Source organism: Prunus avium, chromosome 6, assembly GCF_965620075.1.
Source record: "Prunus avium chromosome 6, drPruAviu1.hap1.1, whole genome shotgun sequence".
NCBI classification, from domain to species: domain Eukaryota; kingdom Viridiplantae; phylum Streptophyta; class Magnoliopsida; order Rosales; family Rosaceae; genus Prunus; species Prunus avium.
In genome coordinates this window covers 8,163,602-8,183,603 of record NC_142289.1, presented here as the reverse complement: position 1 = coordinate 8,183,603, position 20,002 = coordinate 8,163,602, and the positions used below count along the sequence as shown (strand labels likewise).

At 37.5% G+C, this 20,002-nt stretch overlaps 4 protein-coding genes across 5 annotated transcripts; all 4 read left to right on the top strand.

The window, feature by feature from the left end:
- The first annotated feature begins 194 nt into the window (after positions 1-194).
- On the top strand, positions 195-3,409 carry LPPGAMMA (Phosphatidic acid phosphatase (PAP2) family protein). Its single transcript, XM_021951079.2, has 2 exons — positions 195-1,190; positions 3,100-3,409. Exon 1 carries the CDS (start codon positions 503-505, stop codon positions 1,169-1,171), a length of 669 nt encoding a protein of 222 aa, XP_021806771.1. The 5' UTR covers positions 195-502; the 3' UTR covers positions 1,172-1,190; positions 3,100-3,409.
- Positions 3,410-4,619: 1,210 nt separating this feature from the next.
- On the top strand, positions 4,620-8,125 carry LOC110750721 (POLAR LOCALIZATION DURING ASYMMETRIC DIVISION AND protein). Its single transcript, XM_021951091.2, has 4 exons — positions 4,620-5,304; positions 6,370-6,830; positions 7,293-7,533; positions 7,652-8,125. The coding sequence occupies exons 1-4, from the start codon at positions 4,860-4,862 to the stop codon at positions 7,759-7,761; spliced, it is 1,257 nt and encodes a 418-aa protein (XP_021806783.2). The 5' UTR covers positions 4,620-4,859; the 3' UTR covers positions 7,762-8,125.
- Positions 8,126-9,248: 1,123 nt separating this feature from the next.
- LOC110750724 (uncharacterized) lies at positions 9,249-11,142 on the top strand. Its single transcript, XM_021951094.2, has 2 exons — positions 9,249-10,427; positions 10,747-11,142. Exons 1-2 carry the CDS (start codon positions 9,478-9,480, stop codon positions 10,754-10,756), a joined length of 960 nt encoding a protein of 319 aa, XP_021806786.2. The 5' UTR covers positions 9,249-9,477; the 3' UTR covers positions 10,757-11,142.
- A 6,405-nt stretch (positions 11,143-17,547) lies between these two features.
- On the top strand, positions 17,548-18,373 carry LOC110744699 (uncharacterized). Of its 2 annotated transcripts, none has more exons than XM_088255667.1 (3): positions 17,548-17,718; positions 17,826-17,998; positions 18,140-18,373. In XM_088255667.1, exons 1-3 carry the CDS (start codon positions 17,595-17,597, stop codon positions 18,158-18,160), a joined length of 318 nt encoding a protein of 105 aa, XP_088111793.1. In that variant the 5' UTR covers positions 17,548-17,594; the 3' UTR covers positions 18,161-18,373. The 2 variants fall into 2 exon arrangements, with proteins under 2 accessions (XP_088111793.1, XP_021800379.1); XM_021944687.2 differs by having other exon boundaries at positions 17,556-17,718; positions 17,823-17,998.
- The last annotated feature ends 1,629 nt before the right edge of the window (positions 18,374-20,002 follow it).

Sequence of the window (20,002 nt, the reverse complement as noted above, 5' to 3'; positions counted from 1 at the left end):
ATTGCCCCTTATATCGTTAAAGAAATTGACAAGAATTCTAACATGTCTTTGAATTGCTACAAATACGAAACTACAATGGCAAAATTGACGAAATTGAAAATGCATAGTAAAAAATGATTGAAGTACCAAACTATAAGGACCGAAAATTACTTTTTGCCTTCTTTTCCCGACCGTTTACAAAAGCAAAAGATAAAAAAGTGCGAGCGTCAACGGTTTATCGAGAAACAAACAATCCACAATAGACTCCATCGTCTTTACCAATTCTCCACCACCACCACCACCATACCTACTCAATTCCCATCCAATTTCTCAACTCTCTCACATCCCCTGAGCTCAGATTTTACTCAATACCCATCTCAAATCCCTTTCCTTTTTCTTAAAATTCGCACTCATTCACAACCCAGATCCGATCAAACACCTTTTCTCAATCACTCTTACCAGAAACTTGGATTCGATTTCTACCCAAAACCCAGAATTCTGCGCCTCTTTTGGGTTCTCCGACATGGCTTTGCCATCACACAAAGCTGTGACATTGACCCACGTGATGTACCAGAGGGGTGACAAACTGGGTTACTTCCTGGCATGGATTTCTCTGGTCCCAGTCTTCATAAGCCTCGGTGGGTTCGTCTCTCACTTCGTCTTCCGCCGCGAGCTCCAAGGCATGTTCTTCGCTCTGGGCCTCATAATTTCTCAGTTCGTCAACGAGTTCATCAAGACATCGGTCCAGCAAGCTCGGCCCGAGACCTGCGCTCTGCTTGATATGTGTGATTCACATGGATGGCCTTCGAGCCACTCTCAGTACATGTTCTTCTTTGCTATCTACTTCACCCTCATGACGTATAAAGGGATTGGGCTCTGGCACACGAAGAACAAGTTTGCTGTGATTTTTTTGCCTTGGGCTTTGGCTTTGCTCACTATGTATTCGCGGGTGTATTTGGGTTACCACACTGTGGCTCAGGTGCTTGCTGGTTCTGCTTTGGGAGTTTTTCTTGGGGCTCTGTGGTTTTGGGTTGTGAATTCTGTGCTTTACTCTTACTTTCCGGTTATGGAAGAGAGCTGGTTTGGGAGAGCGTTTTACATCAAGGACACTTCTCATATACCCAATGTGTTGAAGTTCGAGTATGACAATGCCAGGGATGCTAGGAACAAACTGGCTGCCAAGAGTAACTGATTGATGAAAACTCATCTAGGTATGTGGAATATGAACATGTCTTTACGTTTTAAATTCCTGAATTGTGCTACTGAAAATTGTGTTGTGATTTTCGCCAACAAACAAATTGTGTTATGATTGGTTCTACCTTGGGTTTAACTTCAATTCAAGATGTAATTATATGTAATATCTTTTTATAGAAATTGTTATAGCAATCCCAGTGTATGCAGAACCTCAAAGGTTATAAAGATAAGCTTCACAGATTACCTCTTTTGATATTAGATTTATCTTACTGCATTACATTGTATATTTTTGTGTGATTCATAACCCTTTAGCTTCAGAGGGGGTCTAGCAGCAAAGATGACCTGTAGTGTATTATATATATATACCACACTGATTTTTGTGACAATCTTGGTAAGTGATAGAGCATTTCGTATGCTTTTTGATTGTTGAGGGAAAATGATGTAGCACCAACTAGACAGTTATCAGGACAAGAATCAAAGAGAACAAGAGGCTTGAAAGAAAAGGTAGAAAAACTGAAAAAGATGAATTAAGGAGAAATGTAAGTTAAATTTTTAATTTTCTACAAGAAAAATGTAAATTTAATTCATTAACAATTTTGCATAACGTGAATAGAATAACCTAGCTATAGAGGCCACTACAATTTGGATAAACATTTGTAAATTAATCTGAGATAATCACTAAGGAAATACCTACAATAAAAACAGAAAACTTCATCAAATGATCCAACTTATTGTATCTTCTATATTGAGAAGTACCATAACTGAAATGACCTATGTTTACAGTAAGGGGGTCACTAAACATAGATTGTAGAATTAGTTGGGGACTAAGAAATCAGGTGAAGGCAAGATGGACCTACACCTCCTGTACGATGCTGCTAGGCTTTTCTCAGCATCCAAAGCCTTTTTATATTCCCATCTATGACCCTTTTTGCAGGCTTATTTAGAGATTGAAATTGTTACCAGTAGTTGATTAATAAGTTAGTATGCATTATTTTCATGGTATTAGTTTTATTATTTTCTTTCTTGTTGTCCTCTGTATTTTGGGGTTTTTTCTTTGTTTTTGTGGAATATGGTTCACTTGATCATGACTCGTGATCATAGTTATAATTGTGACTCAAGAAGGATGTTCAATGTAGTTTGTATGCTGAAATGGGTCTTCACCCTTTCTCATGCTCTCTTATCAAATACAATGGTGATTCTTTAGTTGAAGTGTTGAAAATGTAAGTGTTTAAAGATTGGTTCCCAACAATTTATCAGAATAGATAAATAATTTTTTATTAGGGTTTAGGATAAGAGTGCTGAAAGTTATGTTCCATAATCCATTAAGTAATTGCATTTTGTTTGAAATGGTGAAATGTGGTAGTGTGCCCATTTGTTCATATTATGATTTAGGTGTTTAATAAGTCTGCCGAGCTGAATGTGGCAAGTCAAGAAAGATTTTTATTAGAAACGGATGATTTTGTGACAAGTTAGTGTAGTATCAAGGACCTAATTGAGGAATTTTAGTAATTTGCTTTGTTCATCTACTATGGGGTGAAACCATGGGAACAGAAATCCAAGTTGAATATACTGTAGGCTTTTTAGATAACGATAATGGCGTATGAGTTGAAGATACTGAGGCTATTTGTTCATCTACTATATTATGAGTTGAGTTCTAAGAAATATATAATGGCATATCTTATATAATTACATAAATGAAATATGATTATTGGGTCTGTTATCCAGTCGATTTGAAAGTTTAAACTTGCTTGTGTCATGGATGACTAAGCAATTATTTATATCTCCTTGAGATCCTTTGACAATGTTATTCATGTTTCAGAACATTTTACATATGTTGTTTGCTCTGTGTGGGTGTGTCTATGTTTGGTTAAATCTTTTGGTATTCACATGTAACATTAAACGCTTTTCTTTTCCTTTTCTCTCCAGGTAAGTGGCTCAAGATCTCCGTCCAAGTGTTCGGCTACTGCTTGTGTCAACGAGATGATTAAATATGTATCATTTGGTTTGCATCACTTGATTCAGAAAATAATTGTACTAGAAGTCAGTTGGATGGATCGCTTGGAGTTCAGATTGCTCCTGTATTAGAAAAAAAAGAGCATGTTGTGATATCTGAAGCTCTACCGTGTTGGAACCGACTGTTATAGATTGAAAAACTTTAGATACTGTTTGTGGACCATTTTTAACATGTTTGTTCATCACATACATGAAATAGAAGTTGCATAAATTGTTTTTCCAATTGCATGGTTCATGAATTTGTGAATACATTATGGTTCTCTAAGCATCAGAATCTAGTTGCTTTACAGTTCTCTTGTGCTCGACTCCAATGCAGCAACAATTTTAGCATTAGCATCCATTGATTCAGGATTTTTATTTTGTTTTTCACATGTATATGTCTCTCCTATGAGAGACATTGATGGAAATGCTTTTTGAACTAGGGTGCATGTGATACATTGGACGAAATTTTTTACATAAACCAAAAGTGGCTCACTAATTGAGGGATACGGAGGCCATCATGTCAAAAGAATCATGTGATCGTTTGGTACTTTTACTGGTATTCTAGGGCGGCTTCCTTTGTTTTAGTACAAAAGTAAATTACAACGAGAGACTTTCGACCAAAAAAAAATTACAACGAGAGTTTGTGACGGACTTCTAGATTTCGAGTATCATATAAAACTTTACAAATTACAGAAAAATGTGAAGTCCAAATAGTTGGTTGAGGTTGAGAATGACCCAAATCTGCTGTAAAATTAGTCTCTCGATAAATATGGTGGAAATTTCGAACATGAACTTGTTCGTCAAGATAACTAATGTCCTACAAAATTGACAAAATTAGTTGTAGAGGAGAAATTCCTTTATTAACAAAACTAATTGAGAGTTGAGAATCTCCTTCAATAATTAGATTTGTGAGTAATGCTATTTAGACACACAACATTGACCACTTTAGTTAACCACCTTATGTGGCAATTGATGTGTCATGCCAAGTCAATTAATGAATGTCGTCATGTCAATTAAAAAACAAATTAAAAAACTCTAGCGTTTTTAGTAAGTGGACTCATGGCAACATTCATTAATCGACATGGCATGACACATCAGTTGCCACATAATGTGGTAAGCTAAGGTGGTCAATGTTGTGTGTCTAAATAGCATTACTCATACCCGAAACATAATGTCGGAAGAAATTCCAAATTAAGATTTGTATATTAGTCCCTACTCTTCGAGAGGGAACTTTGTTTTCTCTCATATGTGACACAATTGTGTAATTTAGCTAATAGTCTAAATTACACAGAGAAAACTTGTCAAATATTAAAAATAGAAAGAAAAATATATATACCGTCAAAATAAATTTACTAAATTAAGACCACTGAGGACTATATTGAAATTTGAATAGACCGGAAAAAGATTCAAAAATAATTTCCAAAAACAGGGATCCAATTAAATATTCCCAATCGGACAGCCCGTGAAAGCGGGAAGTACGTGGAGTGCCAAAACTACCCCCGCCACGTCTCCACGTGGTGGTAGGTGATCAGTGTGCGACTGGTAAACTGGTAAATAACTCTTGGACTTGCAGAGAAAGAGAGAGCTTCACTTCTTCAGTTCCAGTGAGCAACACACTGAAGAGCAAAGAGCCTCCTCTTTCAAAAAGTTTATAGCTTGGTTTTGCTTTGCCTTCTTTTTCTTCTTCTTCAATGTGGCAAGCGGTTTTAGCGGCAGCAGTAGCAGCCTCCACCGGGCTGCTTGCCAAAAATCACATCTTCAACTTCAAACCCGCCACTGATTCTTCCGATCCCACCACCGATCACAATGCGGAGCCCCACCCAAACCCTAACCCTAACCTCTCCATCGCTTCAGCATTTCAGTCTGAGCTGCCTCCCTGGGAGATCAGCGACTGCGAGGAGCAACCAGAAGGAACGATCTTTAGGTTTTCGAGCGAGGGTCGGGGCGAGAGTGGGACCCGGTTTCGCTTGAGAAAGGGGGCCCGGTCGAAGAAGAAGAAAGGGGTTGGTGTTGAGGCTGAGAGATCTAATGGTGCGGAACAGAGGAGGACTACTAGGAAAGTTGGCGTTTGCTTGAAGAAGAGGAAGACTGGGAAGAGTGTAGCTGCTGCCAAATGTGGATCGTCTTCTTCCGCAGGTTAGTTTTTTCAATTGTCCCTCTCTCGTTTCGTTTCTGTTTGGCTGCAGAGAAAATCATATGAGGGAAAGGGAAAAAGGGTTTTACTGTTGAACATAAAAATGATCAATCTTTATTATCACGATTGCTGAATCATGTAAATTTGGTGTCAACTGTCCGAATCTAATTAGGCTTTCAAGAGCCAAATTATTGGTCGCATTATATTCCCAATTAAAATTAACATTTCAACATCATTGTCCACCACGATGTAGGGCCGAGGTTCTTGGTATTTTTAATTTCAACTTTTTAAATATTGAAAAGCTTTACTTTACAACATATATCATGAGCCATGACCCAGCATTTGGAAAAGTAGAATATTCTGGACGAGTATATAAACTCTTGCAAGTATAGAATATCTTTGCGAAGCCTTGAATCTTTCATTTGACATCTTATTGCTTTTGAAAAGGATTTGGTGGACCCTGATAGGTTTTTTGCTTTGGCACAGACCCTATTTAATTAAACATATCCAATTCTCTCTTGTGGTGATATTCTAGTTAAGTATAGGGCTATGGTCTTGCAGGCTATATTTTGTAACATGTTAGTCTTTCCTACAAAAAGACGGTGATGCTGGTTGTATGTTATGTGCAATACCGTTTGTTATGTTCAGAAAAGCATATTGCACAAGTTCCAGTAGGTTGAGTTCTGCAGGCAGGCAGTCTTGTATGAATTGGTACTGATGGTGCTAAGGTGGTTCCGAAAGGATAAAGAAGAATGTTGTATTAACAGATGATTCTTTAAGAAGAAGTGAATTCCAAATTCAAATGATTAAGTGCTAAGCATAATTGTCAAGAGATCTTTAAAGTTGCTCTTGAAATTCTAACAGAAATCAAAACGTGCATTTGATCTTAGTTACTGCAACTTTAACCCGTCAGCATTTTTGTATTAGTCTTCTAGAAGATTTTCCATGGGCTCGAACCTGTGTGGATTTTGTTAGCTTGTTTTAATTTTTGTGTCATAATTCACAAACATACTATTTCTGATGCTAGGAGTTTAACATTTCAGTTTAATCTTGTATATACTCTTCAGATACCTCCTTATTTAGTTGGGGACTTAATGTTGGGATCATGTACATGATGTCTGCTGGAAAAGCTGAGATCAATAAGCTGAACACAGCCATGGATGAGACTGCAAGAATTGTACATGAATTAAAATCGGAGCTTCATAAAAGAAAATCACCACAAAAGCTGCAAGCTTCAGGTTCTGCTAGTGAAGACAGTATGAACGATCAGACAACTAGTTACAAGCTTACTCATCCAGGACTAAACAAGTCAAGTTCAGAAAACAGAGGCCCCAATGACATGAGAATTTCCAGTTTTCCTGTGTCTGATGGCGAATGTGCAAGTAGTGTTCTTACGGAGGAGCAGGAGCCAGAGCCAGAAGTTATGGACATGGATCAATTGGAAGCAGAACTTGAGTCTGAACTTCAAAAACTTCCATGGTGCATCACGGAAGCTCCTCGCCAAGAGGGATTGAGTAATCTGGTTGAGGTCAGTCTTTTAACATCTTGTACTCTCTTTGAATAGGTTGATTTACCGTGAAGAGGTGTGCCATTATGCTGTTTCTATAATCTACAGCTAACACTTTCCAATCATATGTCGCATGCTATTTAGAAGTGTTTTTAAAATGCCCTTACTTAATATAAAGGATGCTGAACCAACAACTTTATCCTAGTTATTTACCAAGTAGAAACAACTTTATCCTAGTTGGATTGCAAAATCTTCACACCACTAAGATTTTAAGTACCACCCTTGATGTACCAAAACTGTGTTATATACCTTACTCTCTTTATCGTAACCTGATCACTATGAGATGTATGGATTGTGATTTTGTTCGTTTCTTTGGCGCAAAATGAAATGACAAATGCTACTGTAAATACCGAAATGGTGAAATTCATGTTATGCCTGCCTAACTGACTTTTCCCTTCTAATAAAAATGCATTTCCATTTTAGGATATTGTCCCTGAGCTAGAGGGACAGGTTGTTGATACTCAGCAGTTCCATGGAGTATTGCCAGCTCAACTAGATCAGAAACTATGCCATGTGCTCATCGAACAGCAGGAAAGCCAAATTGTGGAGCTGGAATCTGAACTTCACTCAGCCCAATCAAAACTCCAAGAGAAAGAAACTGAACTTCAATCATTGAAGGACTGCGTTAGACGCCTGACCGAGTTATCTATTTCAAATGTCTCAGGCAAGGCTTCATTATTTCCTTTTAAGACCCTTTTTCTTTAAACAATTTTTTTAACTCTATTTGGTTCTTTGGCAATGAAAATTTTCTCCAAGACTCTAACAGAAGCATTGTTTCCCAGATGATGAAACCGAGACACGCAATGGACAAGAGCAAGCCACTGATTGGAATTACAACATGCAGAGATCTGAGTCAACAAAACCAACGGTTGGGATGAAGAGACCCTATTGAGTCTGAATCCAATGCATGATGAAACTGCTTCATATACAAGTAAGAAGGTAACTTAGTAATTTACTGGTAGACCATTGTGGGGTGGGGGATGCAGGCAGGCAGCAGACAAAAATGTCATGGGTGGGCCCCACCGATCCAGATCAAAGCAACCCTACATTTCCTGTGTGTACAAACATGCAAGTTATTACATCTTGTGGGCACCCTACATTTCCTCTGTTAGCAGTGTCAAAATTTGCAGCTGTTTTTCTTGCATTATGCAGTGCAGCCACATGTAATATTAAATTCTGATATGGTTTATTTAAAAAAGCCTAATTGTCTAGAGCACAATACTCTTATTTTAGTCTTTACCAAGTGATCCTTAAAATCCCATTTGACTTGCTTGCCCTGCCTGTTTCTTTTTTGAGTGCCAGAAAAAGGAGTTCTGAAACCCAAGTTGACTTTTTGTTTTCTTGTTGGGGAAAGGATATCATTCAAATTCAGTAGCCCCCAGAAGCATTTCAAATTACCATATTGCACTGAGCACACTGCAGCTTGCTGTGAAATGAGTAAGGGCAAATATGGGAAAGTAATGTGAGACTTTTAGGGCGGTGGTAGTTGGGTGGTCTGGATGTTCAGAGAAACAATTGAATTGATAGGAAAGTGGAGCCACTAAAGTGGCGTGTTGGAGAATTGGCTTTCCCTATCCTAGGAACGATGAATTTTTGTGCACGTTTTGAGTCTCTCTCACAAAAAAAGTAGAGTTGGGTGACGCTTTACCTCACAATAATTAAGACCCTATGATTGTCAAGATGCATATAGGTATAATTTTGACTTAATGACATCTCTTTCTGTTGTTTTAATTTAGAAAAATTATTACCTAGATTAGACCAATTGGTTAGGGCAGTGAATCTATCTCCTACTATCCAAGTTCGAGTTCCCCTCCCTTTCATGTACATTAGGTTAATTAAGAGTAAAAATACATTGCGTAAACACTTAAATTTGTCCAAAGCAGAAGCCAGTTGTTTTTGAATTGACCATTTCCATATTTTTCATAAGGTGGAGCTGATGATGTATGTGTTTGTTTTTGTTTGTTAATTGGAAAGTCTTCTTAGATGGAAATGTTTTGTGACCACCACAATCAAACCACATGTTCATACATGAATCCAATTGGATCTGAATGGTAAGAAAACATTTGGTTAGGCCTTTTATTGGTAGCTGATTAAGCAAGAGACTTTTTTGGTAGGTTATGATTTTTTTCCTTGAAAAGAAGCGGGCTTCCATCACCATTCAATCATAGCTTTGTTGAGTGAGAGACTTCGAGTGGACAACCTCTGAAAATATAATTCCATATATTAAGACCAAGAAAGAAAAAACCCAATTTTCATGAAGATCCAACGGCTCAGATTGCATGAAGATATACAGCACACATATCATCCACATGGGCGTTGTGTCACCTACGCTACAACAAAGTCCCAAAAACAACAGTTAAATATTGGAAAAACTGACCTCGAGAGCCAAAGACAACCCTACATAGCTACAGCCTTGAAAGATTAAAAAATCTTTACAGTCGATTCATCCATCCGTGCAAGGATAAAATACAAAATTCACACAGAAAAAACCCAGCAAAAAAAGAAAAAAGAAAAAAAGGAAGAAACAAAATTGAAGCTAAAACAGAGCTCCAGAGTCACCCATTTCCAGAGCCTTCTTCCTCAATCTCAAAAGGGTTGGGTCAAAAAAATGAAGCTATCTGCAAAACCCATATCGAGTCCGGGTCGAACCGATAAGTTCCCGCCGCCATTGATGAGGTTTCTGAGGACCAATGTTGGGAGCAGAAGCAGAGGGCGGTTACGTTCGAGCCCAATGTTTGTGAGGAAAAAAAACACCGCCATTGAAACCCAAGAGCCCTCTTCTCCTAAAGTCACGTGCATGGGGCAGGTCCGAGTCCGACGGTCCTCCAAGCAAGGCGGGTCAAAACCCCTAAGAGCCCGGCGGACCGGAGCTCCGACCCTACGACGGTGTAAATGGATCCAAAACGCCCTGCCTTGCCGCCATTTTCCAGGGAAAATCAAGCCCAAGTCTTTTGGACTCGTTTGGCGCAAGTGGGTACCGTTTTTTCAAGTGGGTTTTTGTAGGAAAGGCAAAATTAAAGAGGACCCGCCAAAGATTGAGTCGAAGTTTGGAGATGGAATTGAAGTTTCAGATGGGGAAGATGAAGAAGAAGACCAAGAATATGAAAGAAAGGCCAAAGCTTTCGTTTCTTCTTCTTCTTCTTCACCACCAAAGAACGCTTTGCTATTAACTCGATGCAGATCTGCGCCGTACAGGTCTTCATCTTTGGCCAGTAGATTTTGGGGCTCACCTATAAGAACTGAAGAAACAGAGGAAGAACAGAGCACAGAGACCCAAAACGGAGGAAATTGCACCGAGAACGAGAGACCCATATCAGAAAGAGAGTCCATTTCGGATCAAGAAACGAAATTAGACTCAGAAAGTGAAGAAAAGTTGAAAATTTTCAGGGAATTGGAGAGTTCAATCAGAGAAAGAATGGTCAAATCTGCAATTATCGAAGATAAAGACGAGGACTTTGGAGGCTCTGCTCGACCTCTAATACTCACAAGGTGTAAATCAGAACCAGCAAGAACAGCAGAGAAGCTCGACCCGGAGCTGAGCTTCTGGAGAAAGAGAAGGTTGGGTATTGTTGATTCATGCTCACCACCAAGTGTTTTGTGATTAATTAATTAAATTGTTAATTACTCTCATTAGTTTTTTCTCAGTTCTCTAATTCTTTTTTAAACACTGCACATAGTTTCTGAACACAAATTTTTTTAGTGATTAAAACTTAAAAAGTTTGTATTTTCACATTTGGGGCTGTACGAGGGAATCTCTCCATGGCTTTTTTCTATCTGTATTTCTTTGGTAATATAAAAAGGTGAAGCTGGTCGTACAGTTGAAGCTGAAACAGTGAAAATCTGCTTTTGCTGTGTGTTTATTTTTGTTCATCTACAGAGACTCATAATCAACAACAACAGCAACAGCTCATGGGCATGGGCAGCTTTATTTATTGCCGTCTTTGATGCCATTGAATATTGAACTCAGCTTGTGTCTCGGATTTCTCAAAAACGCTTTTCGTGGAACTGTTTTCGGTGTTTTCTGCTTTCTGTGGCAATGGGGGGGCCTTTGATTACCATTGGATACTCCTGACCTACTTTTTTCTATTTGATTAGCAGAAGCTATTGACTAAAATAGTAATTAACATAACCAGACGGTGGCCTACGTGTGCATTTAATACATGCTGCTGGATGTTGTTGTGGTAATGGATTTGGGTTTGTTTGTTGTGGCTTTTGAGATTAATTTGTTGAGTTTTATAATAAGATTAGCATAAAATTGGACTTCACAGTTGAATTGAAGAGCATTGTAAATTGGGTTAATTGTAAAGATTATCTCGGATTCTTGGAATGTAGTTGATATCTCGTGGTGGTGCTTATTTTGCAAGCATGTGGGTGAAAGGATTTTAAGACTTATCAAGTTTATGATACTGTTTAATTCTTTTGTGAAAGATACGTGGCCTAGTTCCAGTTGTAGGCTGTGAGGGGCCTCTTCATTTATTTCGAACGGATAAGGAAGAAAATTGATCACTTATTATCGGATAAGACTCTAATAACTCAATATTATCGGTGCATTGCGTTGGACTCTAATAAAAAAGAATGTGTGCGAAACACGTTATTTATAGTGAACTTCACAATTTATGTGTGACACTCTCAATTCGGTTAAAGTATCAATCATATTCGTATTTCTCGTAATAGAGAGTGCTAGTGTCAATCATGAAGGTAACCATAACTTTAAAGTTTGGATGTTAATTAACCCAAGTATAATAAGATGTCACATGAAGCAAGCAAAGATTAGAGCATTAGGTCTTGGAAGCAAAGTGTGAGTGGAAGATCCAATCATGAGATTGTGGCCTTACAAAAGCTTTTTTGGTACTAAAAAGAATTGGTTCTGCCCCTTTTGTACCATAAAAACGAAGAGGAAGATGTATGGTTATGGCAGATCATATGATACCAGTATTTACTGGCCTTATTCACCAAGACCACCAGATATGAGAGCAAGCCTCCTAAGAGAAATCTACAATGGCCCATTATCTATCATTATAATTTATATGCGCAGTCTGCAACTTCCAAATGTAATGTATTTTCAGATCATATATTGTAGTTGACTTGAGAGAACCTATATATATGTTTGGTTCTTTCATCTTGCAGATAGAGGTTTGGTGTTTCAAGTAACGTCTTCTTCAAACATTTGATCAGTACACCCATGATTCCATGAATATTCCACCCAACTCTAACAAAACAAAATCCAATTTTCAATTTTTCTGGCCCATGGCATTGGCTGATGCAAAAATTTGAAAACCCCCCCCTCTCCTCAAATAGATACTTAAAAAGCACGAAGCAAACTTGACGTGCATTTAGAAACCCCCTCAAATAGGAGAAACACTCTCATGCAACAGGAATAGCACTTAAAAAGCACAAACCAAACTTCTAGAAGCATCCTACGTTCTTACATGTAACTCAACTAGTTCATGGGTGGCCAAGAAGCATCCTAAAGTACAAGAAATCCAACATCAAACGAGTCATTTCTACTCCTTAATCCGTAGTTTACAAAAAGGGGTAGGTTAAGATGTGACAAATCAAATCCAATATAATCGTAAATTTGGAAAGGTCTCAGTTAAGATGTAGCGTATACGCATATATCTTATGGTTACAGTATCTCCAAAGAAAATATCAAATGAAAAGTATAAAATTTGAATTTGATGGTTTATACGGCAATTTCATGTTCACATGATAAATTGACATATCGGTAGGAAATATCAAATGATAAACCCTAGGTAACTTAGGGCTCGTTTGGGAGTGCTTCTTCCTGAAGCGTTTATGCCAGTAGTGCTTATGCTAGTAGCGCTTATGACATAAGCGCTTCTACAAAAAAGCAGTTTGTCGTTTGGATGTCACATTTAAAAACGTTTTTACACTACATAAAAACGCTTTTGATATTTTGTTGAGTGTTTGGTTGACACAATAAAAGCGTTTTTTAAAATACTTTTAAAAAATTTAAAGAATCCCAAAATATTATAATAAACATAGGAAATAAAAACCAGATATCTCTATATGGTAGTGTCTACAGTATTGTTCCTAAGATCCAGCACTATGGGTGTATGGTTGATCTCCTAGGTCGAGCCGGACACTTAGACCAGGCAGTGAGGTTTATTGAAAGCATGCCTATCAAACCAGATATCTCTATATGGAGTTCCTTGTTGAGAGAATGTGGAAGCCATCAGAATCTAGAATTAGCAGAAAAAGTATTTCAACAGCTCATAAAGATAGACCCTCTAAATGATGCTGCTTATGCTCTTATTTCAAATATATATGCAAAAGTGGGTAGGTGGGATGATGTGAGCTGGGCAAGAAAGAAGTTGCATGAACTAGGAGTGAGGAAGCAACCAAGATGTAGTATAATAGAATAAAATGGAGCTGTGCATGAATTTACAGCTTGGAATTTCTCAAACCCTCAATCTGCTGAAATTTATGCTATGTTGGATGAGATAAAGGGTAGATTGCAAAAACAGGACCTAGTAGAAACATCATCTCATCATAGTGAAAGATTGGCTGTCGCTTTTGGTCTTTTAAACAACCCCCCAAGAACTCCTATCCGTGTAGTTAATAATCTGCAGATTTGTAGAGATTGTCATTCAGCCATGAAACTAATATCTCAGGCCTACAACAGAGAAATTGTTGTCAGGGATAATTACAAATTTCATCGGTTTGTAGATGGAAATTGCTATTGTAAAGATTATTGGTGAATTCAGATCATAATTTGCAACCTATGTTCAATAGTTTTTCATCTTCATCCAAACTCTAAAAATTTACAAAATCAATCAAAATGTTAAAGATGAAGGAAAAGACAAGAAGTTGTATATGTAATAGTACTTTATATTCAGTCAAAAACTGGTTCCAGATTGCACAGCAACTCTGGTCACAACAGAGACTTGAAGTAGGGAGCCAAACGAGTGAATTTACAAAACGATCATCCATGGCTGCCAAGCGATGCACATAAACAGCTCTTTGTAGAAAAAAAAAGAAAAAAAGAAAGGGTATTTGGGCATTTAAAAAAATTAAATATGGGTATTTTTGGCATTTTAAAAGTTTCATTAAAAGGAGCCAAGTGCTTCCCGTGTTTTTGTCCTGCAGCGCTTTTAAGAAGAAGCACCTCTCAAGTGCTTCTTCCAAAACCACTCCAAGTGCTTTTGGATCTCACCCAAAGCGCTTTTGCAATTTTTGCCAAACGCTATTTTTAAAAGACAGAAGCGCTTTCACCCATTTAGAAGCGCTTTTTGTTGCTCCAAAAGCACTCCCAAACGAGCCCTTACTCGTTTGTGCAACCTCTTTCCTTGGTCTCATCTATCTTTTGCTGATTTGAGCTATGCATCTAAATGCAAAACTCCCCTATGTTCTACCAACCTCTATTAACTCTCATCAAATCCGAAAAACAATCAATTGATTTGGTGTAGTTAAGTGATAGACTTGGACCCAATTATGCAAAGTAAGATAGACGCCACAAATTAAAGTGCAAATCCCATGACTAAAAAAAGGGACACGCACTGTGGTCTGAGAGAGAAGAAATACAAGAAATATGAGACATGCTGACAGGATCCGACCCAAATTCCACTTTGGAATCCGAGCCGAACCCTGTGCGTGTCCGACACCTGGCAAGTGCCGAGCACAAATGACCAAGTTGCCCTTCTAGTCAAAATTCAAAAACAACTGGGGTTTGACTTTTGACGAAAAACTCAGCAGAGTCTCCCCTGAAACGGACCAAACCCAAGATTACACCTGTCAACATGCATATAAAAAAATATACACCAACTGCCAGCATACAAAAATTTACATACTAACAGTTAGACAAGTGTTCTAGGGCAATATCAGAGCTCTACACAGATTAGATTACAGGTATAAAATAAATAAACAAGACCCTACTTTGTCAAGGAAGGTGGCGGAACATGGACTCGGCCTGGTGGTGGCGCACTGACGCACAACTACTGCCTGGGGGTGCAAAACATTAAAAAGATGAGTGGACCAAAAACAAAGTTTAGAAAAATAGCATAAGAACATACTAACCCCACTGTAAAAACTGTTATAAAACTAACTCATTTCGTATATAAATACGCGTACTGGAATCACTGTATTTATATATATATATAATCAATCACATACTTGATCAAACATTAAATCATTGAAAGCATTGAAATCAACTTTTAAATCTACCACCTAGGTGTACCCATTTAGCAATCCGTCAATTCCTTATAATCCGTCAATTCCTTTAATTTCTGTCAATTCCTTTAGTTTCCGTCAATTCCATCGTCGTGCCACCGGAGTGACACGTCCTAGCAGACCTCGGGAAACATAAGGTCACCCGAGCCGCAATCTCGCGGGATTCAGGGGACACTTGGTCCATCTGAGCCGCGTTCCTCACACCCACGGTTTGGGTGTCCCCGAAACTCGTGGGGCGGTGTCTAGCATGCTGACTTACCCGAAGGCAACTAGATGTCCGTCGACATCAATATAACCAAAGGCAACATAAATTTTATTCCGAAGGCAACTTTATTTCCGAGGCAACATTTATTATACTGAAGGCAACCTTGGGTACCTATGGTGGTTTAAAATAAATGTATATATATATAAAATTCTGAAAAAGATTTAAGTTTATAAAACTACTTATAAAACTATTCCTTAAATCCTGCTGCCATTTAATCTGATAATGCCTCAGTTCTGACTTTCCAAATCCTTTTTTAAAAGTTCCACTAGGCAGCACATAAATAAATAGAAATATTTAAATCTATCAAGTCATGCTAGGAAAGCCGTATTCAGTAAAACTTATTCAAGATCAAATAATGAAATTAAAATGCATAAAACGTTTATAAAACCAACAATCCACTCACAGATACTCTGAGCTAGCTGGACCTTTTGAAGGTCCCTCCTGCGGGTCACCTGGTGCCCGGGTGCCTTACTCGTCATGATCGGTGGCCGGAGGAGAGAGATAACGCCGGCTGAAGTTCTGTTGAAAACCGACGACTCCGAGCTGGATCCGGCGAGATTCTGGTGGCTGCTAGCGGCGGGATGGGCTGGGGTTCCGTGGCGGGCTTTGGCCGGTTAGGTCTGGGGTTGGCCAGCGTCGATGGTGGTGGTTGGGTGGCTTGGGGCTGGTTCGAGTGAACAGTAATGGGTAGGGGGTTTGCGCGAGGAAGAAGAGAATGAGGAGAGAGAAAGGGGTAATCTGATTTTTCAAAAATTACTCTTTTGTCCTTTTTCAGTATTTTGCTTGTAATTTCTTCGTTACAAGTCTGATTCGAGTCCATTACGTGTCTACGGACTTGTTTTGTCGTGCTCTATGCAACGGTACAAGCGGATTTTCCAAATTCTTTCCTGGTCAAAAAGTCAACTTAAAACCTAATAAATTACTCCGAGGATAGTTTAGTCTTTTCCTTCATTAAATTAATAGTTAAATAATAATTAAGGTTTGGGTTGTTACACATACATTTGGTATCATTATTTTTGAGAAACCTCGACAATACGAAGAATTGGTTAAGAGTGTTCCGATTTCTACTTAACTAACTTCATTTGCCTATTCCTTTTTTAAAAATTAGTTGCGAAAATGTTCATATATATATATGCCGTGAATTTGATTAAAATGAAGAAAATAAAATAGTTGCATTTGATAGCCAAGAATTTGAAGTTGTGATCTGTGTCATACGATTTGAAGATTGAAGAAGACCCATCCCTCTCCAGCCATGAAATGGCTGTTGACATTGGACCCAACAAAACGCCCAGATGTACAAAACCTAACTTTATTTATGAGCATGTGCTCTTCATAAATTAAACACTAATGTTCTATTTTATTCATATCTATTTATATATAACACAAGCATTCAATATATTATTCTCTCGTATGCAAGTTAAGGGCAGTTATTTTTTTTAATCAAGAGAAAATTTCATTATTCTTTAAAATAAAGGCACAAATAGCCAGTAGAATGTTACGTAACAGGAGGGTAAAAAGAGCAGGTACAAGTTAAGGGTTTTCCTTTTTTTGCTATAAACTTTAGAAATTATCCATTCATTTACATATTTTTTTGAACCCATTTGGGCAACTAATTATTGATCATGAAAATGACTTGAGCTTCCTTTGACCAAATTATTTTTCTTTTCTTACTCATTGTGTCAATATGAAAAGCCAAACTATTGTCTGCTAGCTGTGATGAGGTTGATTGGTTTGATCGACAAATGCTGCACCAAACCATTTCTCTAAGCTTCTTGCCATGAAAAAGAAACACAAATTATTTGAGAAATTATGTGCAAAAGGGTTTTTTTAATTTACTTCCCATTTCCCAAATGATTTTTTTATGTAAGAAATTATGAGAAATATGAAGTCCAGCCAATGGGGGGCTAAATGGGATGTCCCCTATAAGGACATTTCAATTATACACACATGGACTTGTCCCAAGAAAGAAAAAAAATCAAATTAAAATAAAAAAAAATACAAAAAAGCACCAAATTAATATAAAATAAACTGAGAAAAGAAATTAAAATCTATGCATATGTGGTATGCTAGTAACACTAGCATTAATGTTTCCAACCCTACACATCCATATCGGTACCGCACAACTTATTGCTGTGTTGGATGGTGATGATGGTTTCAATTGTGAAAAGAAAAGCCGATAATTAAATACAAATTAATTTATAAATAAAATAAAATAAACGACCTCTCATGCCTTGCTTCTTTCTTGAACCCTTTTTATATATAAATGTGAAATGCTCATTTGGGTTATTGCAGAGTCTGCGTTGAGCCTCATTGCCATGAAAATGGAGCTCAAGAACCCTACAATCCTCACTTTCCTTCTTCTCTTCTTGCTTGCCACACCTTGTTTTTCTAGAGGTTTGAAGTTCTGCCTTCATCATTTATATTCAAAGTTGATTAATATGGCCATATTTAATTAAGTTGATTAATTTTTTTGTTAATTTTGTTTTGCTGGGTTTTAGTAGGTGGATCAGATGTAGTGGGTACCGAGGTTTATGAGATTGATTATAGAGGTCCAGAGACCCACTCATCAATCCCACCACCTGATCACTCTCATGGGAACCCTTTGATCCACAAAGAAAGTGCCATGGCAAGTCCTAAACCTAAGAGCTCTAGGGCTTCTAGCATGGGAAGAAAGGTAAGAAAATTACTGGGGTTCAGCTGTTATAGTGGAAAATTCCATTCAAAAGTTCTTGAACCCTAATTTTAAAACTGAATGATTAATTAGGTGCTTAGTTACTTTTGCATTGATGTTTATGCTTGTAATTTTCTTTTGCAGGCCAAGCAAATGCATGGATGAAGATCTCTGGCAGTGAGAGTGATAATTTTGGTCAAAGTTTTTAGTACAGATATATCAATTAAGAACATGTTGAGATTGATCAATTAATATATAAATGATTAATTAGCAATCCTTAATTCATTGTATGTTTTAATTGCCTTGTGTAAATGAGGGCTGTGAGATCTTTTATGTTTGGATCAATATCTATTGTAATTACCATTAGTGCTACTTTAATCAGGTTTAAGAATTAAAGAATGTAAATTGCATTAGGAAAAGTGTAATTTCTTCGAAATTTATGTTATAAGAATAATGTTTAGCAGCTGCTATAATGATCTTAAACCTTTCTTCTTTTCCTCTATAATTTGTGTTTTTTTTAAAAAGAAAAAGTGATAATAGTTTATTAGATCAATTAAAAAAGGACAAAGAGAGCCATCCAAGTAGCAGTACGACGAACATGAGTAAAACTTCTCAACTGACTCGAACCAGCTCTATAATTTATTTATTTTTAAATAGAAATTCTATTTAACCCTAAATGCCAAGGCAGTGGGATCTCAAATTCTCTTATTTGCATAAACATGCATGTGAGAGACACATGTAATGTGGCAGTGTGGCTTGGCAATGTTTCTGCATGATAGTAACACATAATTACTTGATTAAACACTTGGATGCTATTGGGGAAACCAAATTTAATGCCTTATTAATTTGCTCAACCTATATAAAATTGGGCCACATTTTCTTTTTATTGCAGAAAATGATTAATTTGATTGGTTTTTAAATTTTTTTTTTTTAAAAAAACCATGGACTAATCACGTTTATATTTAAGTTGACAAATCTGATGCATTCCGTCTAATCAAATTATAAAGTTCTTTGGTAAATTGTGGGATTGGACTAAAATGGTCAAATTCTACATAACCATGAGCTTATAGAAAGTTTGTAAAATTTGGATTATCTATAAACAAAATGTGGGATTGGACTAAAATGGGCCACATTTTCTTTTTAGAGTTTTTCTATTTAAACCTCACACTTTTCTTTGTTCACCCCAATATTTAAATTATTAAGCTCTTAAGTTTTATTATTGTGTAAAAAGACAAAAAAAATCATCCAACGTAATACTTCACCCTAGTACACATCCCCCACTCTTCATATTAAGTTTCTTCTCCCTTCTTTTACTCAACTTTCTTCTCCCATCACTGCTGTCAGTGTCACTATCGCTATCAACGTCAGCATCAGCTTTTGCCTTGGTAGCATGATCTAGTTTCTGCTCCCATTTGGAAGGGACTTTTTTCTTCTCCAAAGCTCTTTTCTTCTTCTCCTCAAACTTTATTTCCCATGATTCCTTCTCCAAAGCTCTTTTATTTCAGACATTTGACAACAAAGTTGTTATCTCTTTAAGTAATGTGAGGTTGAGGTGAACTTAGAGTTGTTTGTGCAAATAATCTCGCGGGAGAATATTCGCTTCTAGATCCTTCAACCTTCGATCTTCCTTCTCTCTCTTCCTCGATTCCTGTAAAAAAGACTAGAGTAAATAGACCACACCCGGGGGGTGTTGGCCAAAGGCCCTCCGATGCCTAAGTTAGTTCGAGTGTTTGTAGGAAAACAATAGCTAAGCAAAGGGTATGGAGTTGTATGGTGTAAACCGGGCGGCCGGAGCCGTGTGTGGTGGCCGGAGCCGTGTGGAGAAAATATGGAGAGTGGAGAGTGGAGAGGGAGAGAGAGCTTCGGGTATTTTCTCGGGTTTTAGATGTACCTTGAATGATGAATAAACCCATCTATTTATAGGAGCCTCGGGGCTAGGGTTTCGTAGAGATCGAGTCGGACTTGATAATATTTGAATTATCTCGTTAATTATAAGATAATATCTAA